The sequence below is a fragment of the Furipterus horrens genome, unplaced genomic scaffold, assembly GCF_987537825.1.
Source record: "Furipterus horrens unplaced genomic scaffold, mFurHor1.1.pri manual_scaffold_11, whole genome shotgun sequence".
Classification (NCBI taxonomy): domain Eukaryota; kingdom Metazoa; phylum Chordata; class Mammalia; order Chiroptera; family Furipteridae; genus Furipterus; species Furipterus horrens.
This window is the reverse complement of record NW_028327181.1, coordinates 44375437-44395603: the sequence shown is the minus strand read 5'-3', so window position 1 is coordinate 44395603 and position 20167 is coordinate 44375437. Positions and strand designations below refer to the sequence as shown.

Here is a 20167-nt window from a genome sequence, read left to right as displayed (position 1 = left end):
ACCCCCGACCAACGGAGGGACTGTTCGAGTCAGGATCATCCCACCTCCGCATCCACTGTGGAAATGGTCGGCGACTGCTACGCGATTGAATCCAGAAGCGAAGTTCCTTTTCTCGCCCTGCCGTTTCACTGCCTGCTCATGCCTCCTGCTTCGCGGGGAGCCAGGCGGCAGGAGGACCTGGGCGCTGCACGACGGAGTTGAGAAGCGCGAACGTAGACCTGGGTGCGAGGATAACCTCCAGCGTCCGGAGAAGCGGGAAGCCGGCGGGATGCTAGCGCTTATCCCTAGCGCCGCTGAAGATGATGATGACTTGGACCGGGGAGAAGTGGTCGGATTCCATCTCTTTTTTTGGAGACAGGACCAAAGAGAAGAGTCAAGGACGATTTCCAGGCCCCTGGCCTGTATGAGTAGCATAAAGGGTGGGACCGTTTATTGAGACTGGGAGTGCATTTTATTTGCTTGGTGATGAGGATGCATCCAAAGTTCTACCTGAGGTGAACTTGACGATGCCTATCGGAGGTTCGAATGTAGACGAAGACGTAGTTGGACACGCACACCCCTTGGAGCTCAGACGAAAGGGTGAGGCCACAGGTGGTATTTGAAGCCTTCTCCAACCACCCTCCTCGGGGCTGGATGAGGAGTGACCGTGGACGGAGAAGGGGGCCAAGGACAGAGCCCTGGGGCTCCGGAGCCCTTACAGGTATGGGCGGGGAGAAAGCCCAGCGGGCCTGAGTCGGGGAGCGCAGGATGGCGGGAAACAAGACAAGGCCGTTTCTCGGGAAGACACCAGTGGGGGGCCGCGCCCACTGCCGCAGGCTGGGGTGACACGAGGACTGGCTATGAACCCGCTGGACTCGGCAGCCGGGCAGCCGCGAGGAGAAGCTCAGAGGAGCGGGCGCCCTCTCCGGAGTTCTACCACCAAGGGCAGGAGACGAAGGGCAGGCAGCCGCGGCGACGGCCGCTCGCGCGGGAAAGGACGGCCGGGGACAACCCGGGCTTCCTGCCCCGGGCGCTGGCCTCGCAGGGGGCATTGGAACCCCGCGCAGGCTGCCAGAAGTCGAGGCAGCGAGCCGCCGGAGGGCTGCTGGAGACGAGGAGGGCGGGGCGCTTCACCTCCGCCCACCCGCCCGCGCGGTCCTGACGCTGCACTGCGGCGGCGCGGACGGCACCCACTCCCCACCGAAGCGGCGGCCACGCCAGGCCTCCAGCCTCCCGCATTCGGCCCCTCGGCAGCCACCAGACGGAGGTGGGAGGAGAGCATCTCTGGGCGGGGGCCGCGTCCGTCCCGCTGGTGGTCGCTCCTGCTCGGCACCTGGCTCTCCTCGGCGCCCCCGCCCACTTCTCGGGGACCCCTCACTGCCGGCCCGGAACCACCCAGGGACTCTTCTGGTCAGTAGGCCGCACCCCCAACACCCCGACGGGGCCGCCCCAGGGAGTGGGCGGGGCCGGCGACGCTGCGGGGTCACGCCGCCGCTCCGACCAATAGGTGCGCGGCTCGGGGGCGAGCCCGGCCTGCGGGCCGCTCTCCGGTAGTTGAGCTCGGTGGGTGCGGAGGACTCACGTTGGGTGAGTGAGGGGCGGCGGCGGGTCAGCCCAGGGGGCCCACGGGCCCGAGGGGAGCCCAGAGGAGCGGAGGGAGGCGGCCTCCGTCACGCCCTCGCTGTCGCAGCGCCCCCGACTCCCCCTCTCTCCTTAACACAGGAGAGGCCATGGAGCGCCACGTCCAGCGGGTTCGCGAAGCCTTCCGGACCGGCCGGTCGCGACCCCTGCGGTTCCGGCTGCAGCAGCTCGAGGCCCTGCGCAGGCTGGTGCAGGAGCGCGAGAAGGACCTGCTGGCGGCCATCGCGTCCGACTTGTGCAAGGTTCGCCCGACTGGGGAGCGAGGGCGCTGCGTCTGAGCGTTCGCTTTTCTTTTTAATGACGCAAGTACCGTCGGAGTATTATTTCCAGCAGCTCAGATAGAGCAGAGTTCCCCCGGCTTTCCCGACCCTCCCGCCGAGCTTAACGACAGCCCTGTCGGTGCCCGTCAGCAGACTCCGACGTGCATATGCTTCCTGGCTTCTGTTTGTGAATTGCCTCAGGTTTTCTGCCTGTTTTTCTGTTGCATTTATGGTCCTTTCCCCGTAGGAATTTTTTGTGTGTCCTGGATTTCGATACTTTGTCATCATAATATATTGCAGGTATTTTTTCCAGGTCTGTTTCTTGTTTTTCAAGTTTGTTTACTTTTGTAGAAAGAGGGTTTGGGTTGTCGTTGGATTTGAATTTTCCTCCATGACTTGGTCTTAGGTCAGTGCTCCTCAAACTCCAGTGCACTGGGGAACCACATGGGATCTTGTTAAAATGCCAGTTATGGTTCACAAGGTCTGGGAGGGGGTCTGAGAGTCTTAAGTTTCAAATAAGCTCCAGGTGTTACCATGCTGCCTGTTTTGGAACCGAGCTTTGAATGGCAAGAGTTTGGGTAGTGTTTAGGGCGTAAAGATATTCCCCTATATTTTCTAATAATATTATCATTATGTTTTAATTTCTATCTATTCCAGGGGTAACAAGACTTTGCTCTGGCTTTGTGAATGTCCCTCTCCCTTCCTCACTTCCTCCAATCAGAGATTATTTTGAAGGGTAGAAACATCAGTAGTAGCAGCAGCAACAATAACTACAAAATTTCCTTTCGTGTACTTTAGGTGGAGAGGGGCTGTGGTATCAAATAACATGGGATAATTAAGTTTTTAAAAGTATGAATCATTTATTTTTCAAGCATCAAACGTTTGTGTGAATATGTGCATATATAGAATTACTAAAGAAATGCAGCAAGTTCCTCACCCCAGAGAGTTTTAAATTTGGTTGGGAAACAAAACAGACACATATGAAATATGAGTATAGTTATAAATCATTGTATTAAGGGTGAAATATTAAGATGCAGGTCAAAAGCATAGTTGCCATGGTTTATAAAGTGTGAGCAAAGCAAACCATTATTAATCAGGGAAATCATCCTGCAAGGTAATGTTTAAGCCTGCTTTTCAATGGCTTGGATCACTAAAGAATTTAGAGGGCTTGAAATATTAGAGAGGGAGCTAGCAAGTCTTTATTGAGGGCCTGGGGGGCGCAGCAGAAATCTGAATGGCGCACCAGCTTGTCTGATAGTGTCAGTGTTCACTGCATGCGAGCCTGGCCCAAGGCTTTCGATGTGCAGGGCTGAATGTGTTATACTCATGCAATGTTTACTGTGATTTTTTCGTAACAGAGTGAACTTAATGCATACAGTCAGGAAGTCATTACCATTCTTGGGGAACTTGATCTAGTGCTAGAGAAGCTTCCTGAATGGGTAACTGCTAAACCAGTCCAGAAGAACCTGCTGACCATGCTGGATGAGGCCTACATTCAACCAGAGCCCCTGGGAGTTGTGCTGATTATAGGAGCTTGGAACTACCCCTTTGTTCTCACCATTCAGCCACTGATAGGAGCCATTGCTGCAGGTCTGATGTCAGCTTATGTCTTTATACCCTTTTAGAGGGTCTTATTCTGTCATCAATTATAAATTAAGGATGGTGGCTAATTAAATACATTTGCTCTGTTGGTATGCTGTGGTTTACACCAGGAGTGTATGTATTAAGAATTCATAAATCTTATGTATTTTTCAAAATAGACTCTGGAGAAGATTTGCAGAGTAACTTTTTTTTTTTTAAGATTTACTTATTTTTAGAGATTGGAGAAGGGAGGGAAAAAGAGAGGGAAAGGAACATCGATTGGCTGCCTCTCGAATGTGCCCCAACCAGAGACCGAACCTGCAACCCAGGCGTGTGCCCTGACCTGGAATCAAACCTGCGACCTTTCACTTCGCAGGATGATGCCCAGTCACCTGAGCCACACCGGTCAGGGCCAGAGTAACTATTTTATAACACCCAGGAAATGAACCTATGAGGGTGTAAAGGCATAAGTACAGCCTCAGGAATTTCGGGTCAGGCTTCCACATTCTAATGTAGTGTCAGTTGCCAGCTCTGGCCTTGGATGGACCATTTGATTCTGTCTTGACCAGTAAGTGCCAAGAGATTAATGCCTCACTTCTGCAGAATTCAGATCAGTAGCTTTGTGTTGAGAAGGCCTTTTTGCCCAATAACTGCAGGCCAAGAGGACAATCCAAGAGTGGGGGTGGGAGAAAAGTGATGGAAAGATAGAGGAGTGGAGGTGGCCGATGGAGCCTGCTGTCAGTTTCCTGGAGATAACAGGAACTGAGAAGTTAGCATTTGAGAAAGAGAAAGTGAGGCGAGCTCTGGTGCTCATTACTAGGAAGAGCAGAATTAAGAGCAGCAGAAATGAGTGGAGTACTTAGCCTGCACTCCCTGTGTAGCTGGGAGCTGTTAAAAAGTTTAGTCGAGTGTTAGATAATAATGTCCTGCTTTTTGCTTTGTTCAGGAAATGCTGTGATTATCAAGCCTTCTGAACTAAGTGAACATACAGCCAACATCTTGGCCGAGCTCCTTCCCCAGTATTTAGACCAGGTAAGAATGTCGTGACCATCTTCAGCACATCTGTTTATTGTGGGGAACGCACATTTGACCTCTCCTACTACTACGTGTAAGGCCGGGTGTCCAATTGCAGTTTCCTTAAGCCTCCAGCAATTGGCTTAATAAAACAAGTTAAGCTCCAAGATGAACTGAGGAGTAGCTCAGCTATTGTGATGATGAAATTCGTGTGGGCCCATTGCTTCATAGGCACCCCTGCTGCTTATAGATCGTCTTCTGCCATCTGGCATTCTGGGTTAACCTGTGTTTGATCTAACATGATTTTAGATTTATTCATTTAGTGAATTTTTTAATGAGGAACTAGTACTGTGCTGGGTTCTGGTAACCTCTCTCGTCTCAGTCGACTATTTAAGAACACTCCTGCTTTTAAAAATGGGCCTGTTTGTGGTATGAAACTATGGGAGGAAAAAGGCCCCATAAGCCAGACTGGGAACTGTCACCCTGGTTAAAGTGCTGACATTTGAGAGTATGAAGCTGAACAAAGGAGACGACTTTCTCAGCCATAGGATGGTTCATGTTTCTGCTCAAATCAGAGAGTCTTGTGCCGCCAGGGGAGGGCGTGAGGAGGCCACCGCCATGGCATTGGGACTGTTCAGTTTGGTTCCACGTGGAATTGCTTCAGGAAGGAGTCCTCATTTCACTTCCATTGAAAGGCACCTTTAAAAGATCATACTTGTAGTTGTACCCATTAGTGTATAATAACTTGGAGGCCGACTTTGGCCCTTGGAATAGTATTGTTTTTTGTTGTCTTAGGCACTGCTACAGCAGCCCACGGAACAATTTTGTTCTAATAGCTGTGGTTGTCTAGTTCAGCACAATGTTAAAAACAGATGTCATAGAGCGAGTAGGATTTGGAACCAGAAGATAGAGGTTGAAGGTCCTCCCCGGGGGTCAAGTCTTCACTCGCTGACTGTCCAGCTGGGTATAATGACGCCCACCCTGCCTCGCTTAGCTTGTCGTGGGGTCAGTCACATACGCTCTGCAGACTAAGCTGTATGCAAGTGAAAACTTGAAGCATTTTTTGGGCAGTTGAACTCTGAAGTGAATGAGGACTCATTAGCCCCCCTAATTAGCAGGGGACCAAGGGGAACATGAGGTCCACAAGCCAGCTTTTACTTTATGGCTGCAGCTCGGGATCTTTTGAGCCTACCTCTGTCTTCCTTGCCCTCTGTTTTCTGTCATTGCTTTCCATGTTGTTTTTCAAGATGTCTCCTCTTTCACAATAGTGTTAATAATAGCACCATCATGTGAGGGCTCAATCCAAAGCTATGTGACTTCTCGCCCAGGAATAGATGAAGAAACTGAGGCTCCGAATGTTCACTGCTTACCAAGGGTCATGTAAGCTAGTAAATCACAGAGCGCAGATTTAGCCCAGCCCTGACTTCAGAAGCGAGTGTTCTCGCAGGCTGTGCTTTGCATATCACTCACTCAGCACCTGGGCGTTTGTGCTGCCATGGGCTAAGCCCTGTGCTGTGTTGTGCAGAGAGAATATTCAGGTTCAGACATCAGGGTGGGGCCTGCCCTGTGGTCATTCACAGCAGCCTCGTTTTTCTCACCCGAACCCTCAGCTCACACAGCGCTCGTCTTAACCGTTTCTGCTGTCAGATCCAGCCCTCTGCTCTCTCTTCTTTGGAGTCTGCATCGCAGAGTTCATTGGAAAATCCTGGACCCTTCAGTCAGTTACACGTAGGCTGATGGTTCTCAGGTGCCAGCAGACTGTTCTACCCTTGTCCCCCGTCCGCTCCCTCTTCTGTCCTCACAGGGGCTGGTCTCCAGTGTTTCATGGTTTTACTGAATGGTACATGTTTATGTTGAAGAAATTGCTCACGTCAGACAATTGGGCTAATTCGGCATTGTGTTTACGGATTTCTTTCTTTAAGGACATGTATGTTGTCATTAATGGTGGTGTTGACGAAACCACAGAGCTTCTGATGCAGCGATTTGACCACATTTTCTACACTGGAAACACTGCAGTTGGAAAAATTGTCATGCAAGCTGCCGCCAAGCACCTGACCCCTGTGACTCTTGAACTGGGAGGCAAGAGTCCATGTTACATTGACAAAGACTGTGACCTGGACGTCGCCTGCAGGTGAGCCTGGCTGTCTGGTCACCGGGGGTTTCCCATCTCCGTGGTGACTTCCCAGCAAGGTGATGCCTTCTCTTTGCACTGCGACCTGATGCCCCCTGGCGCCGAGCTAGGGAAACATCGCTCAGCCTCGGTGGTTGATGATGTCCTCTGGGGTAGCAGGACCTTCCCACACACTGTCCCTTCGTGCCACTGCCTGAGGAGATGAGCAGTAGGTCATGGCACAGGACTTTCCTTAGTTATGGGGAAGGGTCTTTCTGTTCTTGAGATTATAGATCTGTAAGAAATTGTACCACTCTGCTGCTAGATGATCCAGGAAGTAGGTAATCCTAAGCACTATGTGCCTAATAAAAATCTTTTAAGTTCTCAATAGCAAGGGTGTACATTGATATCTTAACCGAGTCCCTTTGTTGATAAAACCAGTATTATTTATCCTTTAATTTAGACGAGCATCTTGCATCTGGGAACTACAAAACAAAGGTGTCAGGTTCTCTCTGCTAAATCAGGGTCAGCTATCAGGAAGTACCAGACCCAGGGCTGCCTGTGTGCTCAGGGCGCTTTGGCTTCCTCTCCCCTTCTGAGATGGGCGGCAAGGACGCGCTGTGGAGGGTTGGGCTGGGGTCCAGGTTGGCTACCTGTCACAATATGGGGCGCAGCTTGCCGAGGTGGGGAGGGAGGGGCTCCTGCTCTGCAAACCTGAACGCCTTGCCAGCGGGGCCTACAGCCACAGCCAGGGAGGTGGAGTCTGCATGGAATTCCTGTCGTTCCTGAAGTCCCCTGGCTGGAGTGGGAGGAGGCAAAGGGGGTGGGGAGGTGATTTCTCTCCTTGTAGCAAGCAGTGGCTTCGCTGCTATAAAGTCCTGTCCCCATGAGCTGGCATGAGGCTTTCCCTGCTCTTTTTGAGTCCTTCACATCAGTTGGAAAATGCATTCTGAGTTCCAGCCAGCTGATGTAGAGATGAGTTCCTAAAACATTTTCATTTTTTATGAAGATTGCCAAGTAAATCTATAACTACATGCTAGTTGGTGACGTTCAAATAACACAACAGTATGTAACATGAATTGTAGACCTAATTCTACGGCCTCTGGGTTTTTGCCCCTCAGACGCTTAGCCTGGGGGAAGTACATGAACTGCGGTCAGACCTGCATTGCTCCTGACTACGTTCTCTGCGAACCAGCTCTCCAGAACCAAATTGTGCAGAAGATTAAGGACAATGTGAAGGTTTGTGCACAAGACCTCTGATTCCGTTGTTTCCATTAAGGGATTCCGATCAGCTGTTTGCAGGCAGCAGCCTTCCACCCTCCCTTTGCCAGGGAACTTCCGATAGTGTATGTGACTACAGTCACTTTCTGGCTGCTCCGAGGCGCCCGGTGCCCCCCTGCGAGCGCCTGCTGAGGGCGGGACCAGGCTGGGACTGAACCCGCTTAGGCCGCCTCATTGACTCATTCGCGAGACCGCTGGTTGTGGCACATTTTAAAACAGTGGTTTTCAACCTTTTTCATCTCACAGCACAATAAACTAATAATTAAAATTCGACGGTGCATGAAAAAAATATATTTTTTAATGATTTGACAGAAAAAGGGGTAAGGTTTTGACCCGTTCACACCGGACGGCTGTTGTTGCGCTGGCTGTTGTCTTTCGTATATCTGACGCTCTCGGGGAAAGAGGTCAGTGCCCCTGACTAAACAGTCAGTATTGCATGTTTTACAGATTGGTGCGGCACAGCGGATGGAAGTCACTGCTTTAAAACAAAGTAACTGTTTTGTGGTTTTGAGGATGTTGCCAATGCTTTGACATATAATCAGAGGTGCTTTGGCATATTGGTCACTGCTAATTAAGGTTATCAGTTCTTGTGTATGTAGAGTGTTTAGGAAAGCCAATAGTTTGGAGGAGTGAGTTGATCAAATGTCTATTTATGGTATATTCTTGGCATGATTATCCGTTTTCCAGTGTGTTTAAAGTAAAGATTTCTAGTGAGGGAATCAAGGAAGGCTGTTGCGGAAGTGTCCTGAGCGAGGCCTTGAAGCAGCATATAACTTGGCTTGAGGAAAGGACTGGGATGAACCAGTGTGACTGAGTTCGCAGTGGGAGGGGGGTCATTAAGCCCCCTGTGTGGGAGAAATTATTGGAACAGTTGTCCAGTTGACAGGTGCTAACTGAGCACTAAAAAGATCAAGAACACCAAAGAATAATGTTTGTGATCAGAGCTAGAAACAGTCTACCAGGAACAGCAGGGAGGGCAGTGCTCCCAGCAGGCTAACTTGGGGTCCGAGGTGCCAGGGTCTTGGACAGAAGTGACAGGACTGAAGACGGAGCCAGACAAGGAGAACACAAGAGGGGAACTGGCCAAACTCGGGCGATGTGGGGTGGCAGAGAGGGCTGAATGATTTTTGTGAGGCTGTAGATTCTTGAGAACCGGAGAAGACATGCTTAGTCGGGCATGGTGATAAACTCGGTATCACTGGAGCCAGAGCCCCGCAGTCTTTCTTGCAGGTGTTCATACGCCTAACGCAGTGGCCCTGCACCAAGGTCACTAGGTGAGAGAAGTTTTCCCAGTCATCACCCTCCAGGCTGGGATTCAGGTGGTCTGGGTCTGCTGGTGACTCTGAGGCGCAGCCAGCACTGAAACCCTGGTTGGTGGCGCTGGAGCTGGGTCAGAGCGTGGGTGTCAGCAGGCTGCTGGGAGGAGGTGCACCACCCAGGCCTGGGGCTGTTTGTGGCGGGGGGACGGGGCTCCTCTTGACGTGAGACTCAGGTGAGAGCTGCCACAAGGCTTCAAAGTGATGCGGCAGTTCATCCAGTTTCTGTTTGTTTTACGTAATAAATATTTATTATATAGCCTTTGAGGTTATTTTACCTTGTTAATTGACCAGAACTGTATTTTGATCTTCTGAGTGGTCTCCCTGTCATCTGTGACTGGTGGAAGTACCAGTCCACAGAAGATACAAAACAGTGAGACAGCGCAAAGCTCAGCACACTGTTTCTGTACAGAGCTAGCTGGTGAATAGTTCAAGCTTTGCAGGCCGCAGGTCTCTGCTGCAGCTACACCCCTTTGCAGGAGGGCAGCCGCGGCTGCTAGGTGAGCGCATGTGGCCCTGAAATTCGTTTTGTACGCCTGACCTACCGAACATCAAGGCTTAGCTTAGCCGACCTTAAATGTGCTCAGAGCACTCACATTAGCTTGCGTTTGGGTGAATCTCCTTGCCGCTGCTGCCCAGCATGAGAGCATGTGGTGCCACACATCACTAGCCCGGGAAAGGTCGAACTTCGAGGTATGGTTTCTGCTGAATGTGGATCGCTGTCATGCCATCATAAAGTCAGAAACTCGTAAGGCACAGCCTTGTGCGCCGGGAACAGTGCGTACTGTTGAAGTACTTGCAGCAGGGGGAGCGGGATGTGAGGCTATAAAACCAGATTGATTTGGGGGCTGAGTAGACTGATGCTTAATAATTTGAAATCTGGATCTTTTGTGACAATTCAACACTATTGCTTTAATAGGAATTTTATGGAGAAAATATAAAAGAATCTCCTGATTATGAAAGGATCATCAATCTCCGCCATTTTAAGAGGATACTAAGTTTGCTGGAAGGACAGAAGATAGCTTTCGGTGGGGACACCGATGAAGCCACCCGCTACATAGGTAATGGACATGCACCTCTTCTGACGGGGAGGTGGCCATTTGACAGTTTTTATTGACACTATTTACTGACACTAAAGAAACAGATGTTTACATACGTTTAGTAAACTATTAAATACTGCTTTCTGTTATACTTCTATGAACTGTTGAAAGATGATCATGTATATACATGTGTTTAATAATGCCACCTGTGTTGCAATAGTTTTTTTGTATATTTACACATATTTTATCTAATTATTTTTCTTCCTAGTACCCCGAGCCACAGAATAGGAATCTGTAATCCTTCCAGGCCCGGGGCGGGGATGCGGCACAAAGGAGGGACTGCTCTGCTGTGCTGCCCGCACTGCGGCAGGAATAGCCTTTTGATCTATCGTGCTTGACATTATTTGTTCACTGTCTTCTTGTGCTTTTTATTCTTTGCCAGAAACGTACTCGTTTGAATTTTAAGCACATTTTTCTGAAGAAACTTAAGATAACAGAATTACACATTTGGCAAAAAAGCTGCCCCAACTAGCTTTATTTATCTTCTGTGAGATAGGATGCTGCGCATTACAAAAGAAACTCCATTAAAAAAAAAAACTTAGAGGATTTAAACAATAAAAAAAAAAAAAGAAATGTATTCTCAGCTAACGAGCAGCCCCAGTGTGAGTTCAGAGGCTCAGTCATACCCTCATAAAACCCCGCCTCAGCCTGTTGGCTTTGCCCACTTCTAGGCGGATCAGCGGCAGGTGGAGAGGTCTCTGTGATTTGCTGAGACTTGTTGGGCACTTCCCCCGACCCGGAGCCGGGGTCACTTACACGAGCCAGTCCTCTGACCGGCAGCAGCGCTCACACCAGTGCAGTGTGCTGTCAGCAGCTGCCACCTCGTTGCCAGAACCTAGTAGGAAATGAGGGGAGAAGGAGAAGAGCAGCCTTGTCATGGTCAGGGGCCTTCCATCTGGTTGGCCCTCCAGTGTGTTCACGGGGCCTTTGTGACTGTGCTGCCCGGTGACCAACGTCGTGAGTGCCGGGACGCTCTGCAGAGCGTCCTCAGTGTCCGTGCTGCCCTCCTCTTTCCTGCGCCCGTCCCCCATAGTGGGTGGAACACTGAGCTAAGGGTTAGGGACCCTTGACCATTTAAACATGCTTTCTTTATCTATAACAGAATGGAAATAAAGGTCAATGAAATTCTAAGCAAGAAAGCACTTGAATTAAGAAGTGTTGCCCTGGCTGGGTGGCTCAGTTGCTTGGAGCATCATCCCGTGCACTAAAAAAGGTCGCAGATTTGATCTCCTGTCAGAGAATGTACCTAGACCACAGGTTCAATCCCTGGTCAGGGTGCTCATGGGAAATCTCTCACTTCCTCTCCTCCCTCCCTTCCCCCTTCCGCCTCCGCTAAAAAAATCAGCGAACATATCCTTGGGTGAGGATTGAAAATAAAGATTTTTTATTTGATCCACAGAGGGTCTGTCTATGCTCCCAGAAAGATGTGAACATAACCTCCTGTTACGAATATGGATATGAATATGATTATGAACAGGGTTAAATATGTATAAGATTTATCCAGGGATATAGCTTGCTCTTGGTCTGCATGAGGATCCCCTGATTCACATGCCTGCAGTTGTTAATTTGCACATTGGTCCACATGCTCAGGACTTTTTCCCAGTGGATAACACTTGGGTAAGAATAGACAACGGATGGACAGGTGGCCTGACGAAAAAATATAAGGTGAGCATTTTGCATTTCTGTCTTCTGTAGCATTTTCATTTTGCTAATTTCCTTTTCAGCCCCAACAATACTTACCGACGTTGATCCTGAAACCAAGGTGATGCAAGAAGAAATTTTTGGACCAATTCTTCCAATAGTGCCTGTGAAGAATGCGGACGAAGCCATAAAATTCATAAATGACCGGGAAAAGCCTTTGGCCTTCTATGTGTTTTCTCATAACAACAAGGTAACGTGACAGAGCAGCATGCTCATAAGCCCCAGTGTAAGTGGCGCTCCCCCTCCGTGGTGAAGCAGATGGCGGTTTCCTGGGCGTGGTACCAGAATCCGCCAGCTGGGGCTCTGCGCCCAGGCCACTGTCTTGGGTGACAAGGCCTTGGTGCTGTGGCTGTCTCCTTTCCTTTCCTCTGCTCCTTGGGAGGAGACCTGTGTCTCCACACATGAGTGCCACAAGTTTTTTGACTCAAGTACCTCCCATGTAATTAGAAGACTTCCATGTACCAGCATCAGGAGATTTTCTGACACCTGTTGGACATTTCTATGTAGGAGCCCTTCCCCCTGACCCAGGTGGTGTTCGCAGCCCCTCAGGGGCGGCTGTGTGGGACAGAACTCTCTGTGAGGCCTTCAGTTTCTGTGGTGACGTTACTTGCTGTTAGGGTGGTAGAGCCATACCTGCAGGTGAACTTTTGATGCCATGTGACACCGGTGTGGACACCCGGCCACTTCTCTGTGTGGCTGATTTTTTGCATCACAAGGTGACTGGCCACTGTTCGGGGACAGTGGCCTCAAGGTGGGCACGTAGGCTCAGGAGCCCTCTGAAGAAGAGTGAGAACTAAAAGGGGAAGGTGGGGAGGTCAAGGTTTGAGGGGCTAACAAACTGAACGTGTCCGGCACCTCTGACAGAGGTGTGCAGGTGGCCTTGGGCAGCTTCGGGAGCCGGCGGTGCGTGGAGTGAGGCGGGCTCGGTAGAGAAGGTGTTATTGCCCACCAGGGGTCTGGCATTTCAGATGATCGTAGGTGATGGGTGCATGGGACCTTAACGCCTCAAGTACCCTGGCCAGGGTGCACTGGGTGGCGTGCCCCGCAGCGCTGGGTGCCTGTGGTAACCAGTCCCCTGCCATTTTCTAGGAAGAACCCTCCAGGGCTTGTTGGCACCCAGGGGAGGTGGCTTGTACCACTCAGCAAACTTCCTTTCCCCTGTTTGGGGCTTACGACAGCCATTTAGTCCTTCAGAAACATGTACTAAACCTTCAGTATTTGGTGCATTTCATAAAAATAACTCATATGCTATAATTTAAAGCAGAGACAGAAAAATGATTAACAGTTCTTAAAACCAGAGTATAATCTGAACTCTTTATTTTTAAAAATGCTTTTTGCTTCCATTTTGGGTAGTCCAGCTAGACGTGCATCTGAGAAGTTGAATAGCGAGCACCTCCGCTTCCATCCTTTCGCCGGGGGCCTGCCTCTCCCTGAATGTTTCCTGATTGGAGATGAGTAGGAGGCCCCGGTGTTGTAGGGAGGGCGGGCAGAGAGGTTTGTCCTTGGTGAGGCCTGTGGACACTTGAGATGGTGACTTGTTTGGCACGGTGTCCCCGCACTGGCCGCGCCTCGCCAGCCTGGCAGGCCGACCCCGCGTGGCAGCACACCACCCGCTACGGCGCCACTGACCCCACCCTGTGTTCTGCCGCGCAGCTCGTCCGCCGGATGATCGACTGCACGTCCAGTGGCGGCGTCACCGCCAACGACGTGATCATGCACTTCACGCTCAGCTCTCTGCCCTTCGGAGGAGTGGGTGAGTGTTCGTTCTCCTGCTCACCACAACACGTCGGTTTGCTCCGCGCCCCTTTCCCAGCCGCCTAGCGGGGGCCCCTCCCTGCTGCCCTGCCGGGCCCTCTGCTGCGCGTCCACCTCTGCCCTGTCACCTCCCTTCCGTCCTTTGTAGCACTTACCATGGCCTGTCATTATTTTGTTCCTGTCATTGCTTTGCTTGTCTGTTGTCCTCCCAGATTTAGGGGATTTGGGGGGCTACCAGTCAGGTCTCAAATTAATTGCTAACGCCCCTCTGTTGTTGGCTGAAGAGCAGCAGTGCATGTGAGGTTCAGAATGTGAGGGCAGACAGCAGGCCAAGGACTCCTCAGGGCCCCGTGTGTCCACTTGGGGCAGCGCTGAGCGGTGCTCCGTGCCCCCCGCCCCCGCGCTCCCCAGCCCTCTGCCTGGGCTGCGGTCGCTGCTTGAGCCGGTTCACGGTTTGAGGAGAACCACCCCGTGTTCCGGAGAGGCCGGGCAGAAAGGCTCGTTCTCGGCAAAGTGCTGTGGGCCCAGAGCAAGCAGCGGGCTGTGCCCTACCCAACTCTTACACCCGGGTGACTGACCTCACTTTTTTCTTGTTTGCGTTGGAATCCAGGTGGTGGGCTTCCCTATTACCTATTAGAGACGTTACAGATTGACAGCTGTGTAAAAATCTCACAGCCAAAAGCAGACAATAAAAGCCACTGTCCTAGAAGCCCCGGCTTTGTTCTTTCCCTCCACAATAGCGTAACTAAGCTACTCTGTGGAGAGAGAGGGCCTGGTCTGCCTGTTAACCACGTCTTCCAGTTTAAGGCGAGCTTGTCCTGAGAAGCCCTGGCCTGCCTCCCACACTGCCACGGGTCCCTTCCTGTGACCTGACTGCGTTGTCAGCGCCCAGGGCAGTGACTGGCACGTGAGAGCAGGTGGGAAGAGACTGGGTCAGGGGACACTGCATGGTCGAGGCTGACGCTGGTGGTGGCTAGGACTAGGCTGGTGGCAGTGGAGCAGTGGAAAGGAGGCAGAGATTTGGGGGGGCGGGTCAAGCGACATGGTTTCCTGGTGGTTGGATGTGACTGGGTATCGAGAGAGGTGGCAAAAGAAAGAAAGGCTGGTTCGTGGGGTCTGGTCTGCCCCGTTCTTAAAGGGTCACATTAGCCTCTGTGTGGCGTCTTCCTCAGCGCCCGCGGGACCTGGCTCCCACCCATAGCGGCGGCCGACGAGGCAGCATTGGGCACCTGCAACCACTTCTGTGCAATAAAACAAACCTGTGTCCCTCAAGTGCAAAAGGAAGTCAGGCTGATTGAGAAAACTTGGAAAAGGAAGAACTAGAGCCCAAAGGAAAAAATTTAGATTTTGATTCTAAAGATAGCCTCTGGCGTATGCCCTTAAAATTCTTCTCAAAATGCCTACCTTTTGATATATATTGCAAATTTCCCTACCACTGCCGTGGTCATCTCACTGGTAGGCAGCAGCCCGGCCCCTGGTCGGCCCGGCACGCAGAACAGGTCAGAGAAGGGAAAGCTGTGCCTCTGAAGGGCAGAGATTGATACTCGCCATCACCCAGCGGTGGGACCCTGTCCTTGGTCTGCGTTCCTTCCCCGGAGCTCAGAGGAAGCAGGTCGCCATGTAGGACTGTGGGTGAGGGAAGCGCGTGGGACGTGGGGAAAGGGCACGTGCAGCGTGTAAGTCCGGCCGGTCGTGCTCACGTCCTGCCGTGAATTTTACACCCTGGGCAGCCCTGACCCTGCCAAGCTCCCTTTCCCTCTTGGACTTGGGGCGATGAGGATACTGATTCTGTGCGATGCACAGAGGGCCCTGCCCTGGGGGGCTGCACATCCTGGCCTTGCTCTGTAAAGCCCCCTGTTTGATGGTGTTCACCCTGCTGGGAGCGCTGGGAAGGAGTCCCTGCAAAGAGCCACCCGTGCTGGCCCAGCAGAGAAGTGGGGGGTGCGAGGCAGCGGGGAGGGCCGGGGTGTTTTCTCCCAGTGTCTAAACAGAGCAGTCGCAGTGTTGCTGCAGCGGAGCCTGTTTTGTCTGTTTCTGTTCCAGGTTCGAGTGGGATGGGAGCTTATCACGGAAAACACAGTTTTGATACTCTCTCTCATCATCGTCCCTGCTTGCTAAAAAGTTTAAAGAGAGAAAGTGCCAACAAACTTAGATATCCTCCCAACAGCCAGTCAAAAGTGAACTGGGCAAAATTCTTCCTCTTGAAACAGTTCAACAAAGGGAAACTCAGCCTCCTGCTCCTCGCTCTCCTGGGCGTCGTGGCCGCTGTGCTCGTCAGGGTGAGTCCTGCTGATCCCGCCCGAGTGGCTGCCAGCCGCGCTGCTTCTGTCACGGGAGCGCCTGAGTTTTGAATGAACTCCGGGGGGGGGGGGGGGGGGGACGACAGCCTGTGGCCAGCCGCCTGCTTCTGTAAGCAGGTCTCACTGGGGCACAGCCAGCCCCCTTGGGTGTGCCGCGGCGGCACAGAGCCGAGCGCGGCCGCGGAGCCTGCATCATGGCCGGAGCAGTCGGCGGGGCCCTTCTGCTCTCCTGCCTCCGTCCCGCTTCTCTTCTTGAATGTGCGCGAAAGCAGCGGGCCCTGGAGGCGGGGAGAGTCCTGTGGTGGACGGAGTGGTGGGGAAGTCTGTGGGCTTGTCCTCCACACTTGCCACGTGAAGTTTGTCTTGGTGACTAGTTTTCTAGATGTGGGCTTCCTGAGGGGCCCTCCTGGCAGCTGGCTTCCCAAGGCAGCCGTGCGCCCCAAGCTCGGGGAGGACGTCCGAGATCGCGAGAGCTAGGAGGGACTGGGGAAGCGGCCTGTTGTCTGAGCTTCTGGCTGGCCATTGGTGGTGACAGTGAACATGGTGACAGCACCTGTGAGGCGTAGGCTGGGAAGAGGCTCGATTCAGGCCTGTAATGGAAACAGCTGTGTTTACATCTGTGTTTTGTTTAAACTGAATTTGAAAGGGGGTTATAGCATCAGAGCTTTGGTGCCAATTGGAGATACCACTTATGTTGGAAATCGTCTGAGTTTTCCCAGAAATACCAGGCTGTGCTGGAGGGGAGGCTTTGTTGACTTTTCTGCAGCCCAGTGAGCGGTGAATAGTGACCAGTGGGGTTCAGCGCCCAGCTCTGTCTGCTATGAGTGAGGCAGGAGCTCCTCTTTCTCCTTGTAAAGTGGGCCACGTGGGCTGTGTGTTCTTTTAGGTGTTTGCTTTTCTACAGCTGAAGGAAGAATGTTTAACTTGTCTTCAGACATTTTGGACTTGGGCCCAGTGTATTTATTAAAACTTAACTTCTCCACAATTTTAAAAGGGTGAGGGTGGGTTTCTGAAATTTAAAGAAACGTGGAGGTGATGGCTTCGCGGGGTCTCGCATCCGTCATTTTTACAAAGGGACAGTCCTGGGCACACCGCCCGCCCCCATCCCCTTGGCTCTTCGGGAGGAGTGCCAGGGACCAGCCTCGACCAGCAGGCACCATTCAGACACTGAGCTCTGTGTTTCACAATCTGAGAATCTTCTAAAAATCTCAAGTCACTTTTTGTTTTGAGTAATTGTTTTGGTTTTTAAAAATGCGCCTTTGGAATCCATGGTGTGTGCAATTTCGGAGCCTTCTGTCGTTTTTCTTCCTCTTCCTGGGGTCTGAGGCGGGTCTGGGTCTCTAGCCATCACCTGCCTGCCCTGCTCTTCTCCCAAGACACTGGCCCCAGCCTGGTACGAGTCTTCTTGCTGCGGTGGCCTTCTTTAGCCTCATGGCACCTTTGGCGGCCCCGCTGACTGCTCCCAGGCTTGCCGTAGCCCTGAAGGCTCCTGCGGTGCAGGGCACCCTGCCTGACAGACTGGCCCGGACCGGCAGCCGCTGCCCGAAGGTCCCCAAAGGGTTTGGCAGACAAACTTCTCTCCACTAGGGTCTAGAGAAGCGGCCATGTATAAACATGTTTAGCTGGTAACGAGAAAACGTGGCTTTGAGATCAACTTAACGATGACTCTGGACAAAGCCTTTTCTGAGCCTGTCCGTGGGCCTCGGCCTGCCTGTCGGTGGAACGAGGGCGTGGGCTCCAGTGTCTCCGGTCACCGTGTGCTCCGCCTCGTTCCCGTTGCCGTGAGCTGGTGTGTTAGTTGTCCAGGTGGGTGGGAATTCAGTGAGACTAGGGAAAGATCTGGTTTTCTTTTCCTCTTTGCTGCTTCTCTGCTCTTCTCTCTGAGCTTTTATCCAGTTTTGTTTTGTTTTTTTCTATATTATTCGGTCATGTTGCAATGTAGCAGCCTTTTCTGTCTCTCCGTGGTTATAAGACTTCTCTCCAACTAGTGTTCAGTTGGTTATTCCAGATGATTTCTCCAAAATTAAGTTGTAAATCCAGACTGGTCCTGGGAGGTTAGTGTAGCTTCCACTTACTCCTCCGTCATCTTGGATCTCCTTTTATCCAGTTTTTTAAAAATCACCTTTTATTTTAAATATTTCACTTGAGGAATCTATTGTAATTGCAAATATTTTTCTGAAATAGCTTTTCTGTACAGGTTATTTTGTTTCTGTGTGGATGCAATTTTATTCACTCTGCTAGAATTAGAATGGACCGGAAACACTTTACAGTGGGAGCTCAGAAGGGAGCGTGTCAGAATCGCAGAGTGGAGGGAAGTTTTCTCTACACATTAATACATACGTACAAGTATACAAAATAAAGTTCCAGGAAAAACTTAATATAAGCTACAGAAAGCATTGTAGAGGGTAGGGGTTTTGAAAGGTTGAGAAATAAGAGGTTAAAGCTGACGTATGTCGTTAGGCCTTTGACAGTGAAACACGTCATCGGAACACGCGACTGTGTGGTGGCAGCACTTGCTGGCCTCGGTGGGCTGGAGTCAGTCCGGGGTCGCTTTGGAATTTTAGGAGCATCGGCACTGCTTGCCGGCTTTCAGATTTCACATAGCCTCCGGCTTCCTGCTCCCATGCGAGGGCAGTAAGTGAGCGTTTCCAACTCCTGTCTCTGTCCTAACGTCCCTCTGATACTGGACAGAGTGCCACCTTTGTCACCACCTGTCTTGTTACTGTTGTTTGTGGGGGACTGGGGGGCATAATCTTTCATTCTCTGTCCAAACGGAGGGTCTGTGCCTGGGTCCCAGTCCCAAGCCAGTTTGGGGGTTTGAAACCAGCAGAGTGACACGTCTCTTTCTCCTCTCTGCAGGCTGCATACTACTGAGGAGTGATCCTGTTCAACCTCCTGGGGGCCTCTGCTGAAGGACTCCTCTGTTGAGTAGTTAATGAACCAATAATTTCAATGTCTTACCAAAAACAGTAGGGAAATATGCAGCACTGTAAGCAACCCTGACAGTCATTGCCAAGCACCCTTAATAACACCTGCCATTCCAACCAGAGCCCAGACCCCCTAAGTGAGGAGACTTGGAGCCCGTTCTAGATTGTATGACCCAGGTCTTAGAGCTTTGGGTTGGGAAGGAGAGGGTCCTAGGCTAAACCGCGCTCCCTGGGAGATGTAAAGGAGTCTCAGAGCCTGCTCAGTGACCGTCTCCCTCCGCCCTGTCCCCACTGCTGCCTCCATCACTCTGGAAACTGGAAAGCTCAGCACTGCCCAGGGTTACCACCAGCCCTCTGCAGTCCCGGAGGTGAGGCTCGATCTTCCCAGGCTCTAGAACAGGGTGGGGTGGGGGGGAACACTCTGTCCTTCGTCCCTTGGGACTTGAGGACCTGACCCCCAGGAGTTGGCCCTTCCATCAGACATGCCGCCTGACCAGTGGTTTCCTCCTTTCTCATCCGCTCACCACCCTGCCCTGTGTTTGGTTTGTGGCAGTCCCCTGTCCCTGTCCACAAAGGCTCATTGTAACCAGTGACACCCAGCACGTCTTGTAAGCCCTGGGACGTCCTGGAGGACAGGTGCCAGCCCCATTCAGGTGCCCTCTCACTCTCATGGTGCAGCGGCTGTAGAACTCTGCACCCGACCAAGGCTAACTGGCATTTCCACATGTAGTGACAACAGTACTGTACTTAAAACAATACTCATCCCCTGTCAGGACCCTGAAGTTGCCAATTAGGGGATCTCCAAGGGCAAATCTTTGAAGTTTTTTATTTCTATAGCACAATGTAAGTAAATATCACTTTTTAAACTTTGGAGTGGCCCCTTTTGGAATAAATTCAGCCTACAGAACTTAACATGGGGAAACCATTTCCTGTCTGTCATGGACAAGAGGCTCTGGATATTCAGAATTTTGGAGCTTGAGAGCCTCAGGGCTGCTGCTGCTCCTTTGGAGGAGGCTGTGGAAGGGCTCTGTAAGCCCCAGCGCCGGCCATGTTGAAGGGGACGGAGGGCAGAGGAAGGTCTCCGGACTGAGGCCAAGACCCGAGCTACTGCGGCCAATGGAATGGGGCTGTGTGACTGGCAGTGGGAGCTCCATCCTTCCCCTTTTGAAAACAGACTCCGCCCACTCCAAGAGAATGTAATT

General features: G+C 51.6%; 1 protein-coding gene across 1 annotated transcript; it reads left to right on the top strand.

Moving 5' to 3' along the window:
* The first annotated feature begins 1506 nt into the window (after positions 1–1506).
* ALDH3A2 (aldehyde dehydrogenase 3 family member A2) lies at positions 1507–20046 on the top strand. Its single transcript, XM_090291189.1, has 11 exons — positions 1507–1566; positions 1702–1862; positions 3239–3470; positions 4408–4493; positions 6398–6606; positions 7707–7824; positions 10102–10243; positions 12007–12173; positions 13637–13736; positions 15782–16017; positions 18898–20046. The coding sequence occupies exons 2-11, from the start codon at positions 1710–1712 to the stop codon at positions 18910–18912; spliced, it is 1458 nt and encodes a 485-aa protein (XP_090147315.1). The 5' UTR covers positions 1507–1566; positions 1702–1709; the 3' UTR covers positions 18913–20046.
* The last annotated feature ends 121 nt before the right edge of the window (positions 20047–20167 follow it).

What these genes read in the sequence shown, in the direction of transcription:
- ALDH3A2 (XM_090291189.1), top strand. Translation starts at nt 1,710, where the DNA reads ATGGAGCGCCACGTCCAGCGGGTTCGCGAAGCCTTCCGGACCGGCCGG. An exon ending in GACCTGGACGTCGCCTGCAG is followed by an intron (nt 6,607 to 7,706) that starts GTGAGCCTGGCT and finishes TTTGCCCCTCAG; the next exon opens with ACGCTTAGCCTGGGGGAAGT. An exon ending in TGAAGCCACCCGCTACATAG is followed by an intron (nt 10,244 to 12,006) that starts GTAATGGACATG and finishes TTTCCTTTTCAG; the next exon opens with CCCCAACAATACTTACCGAC.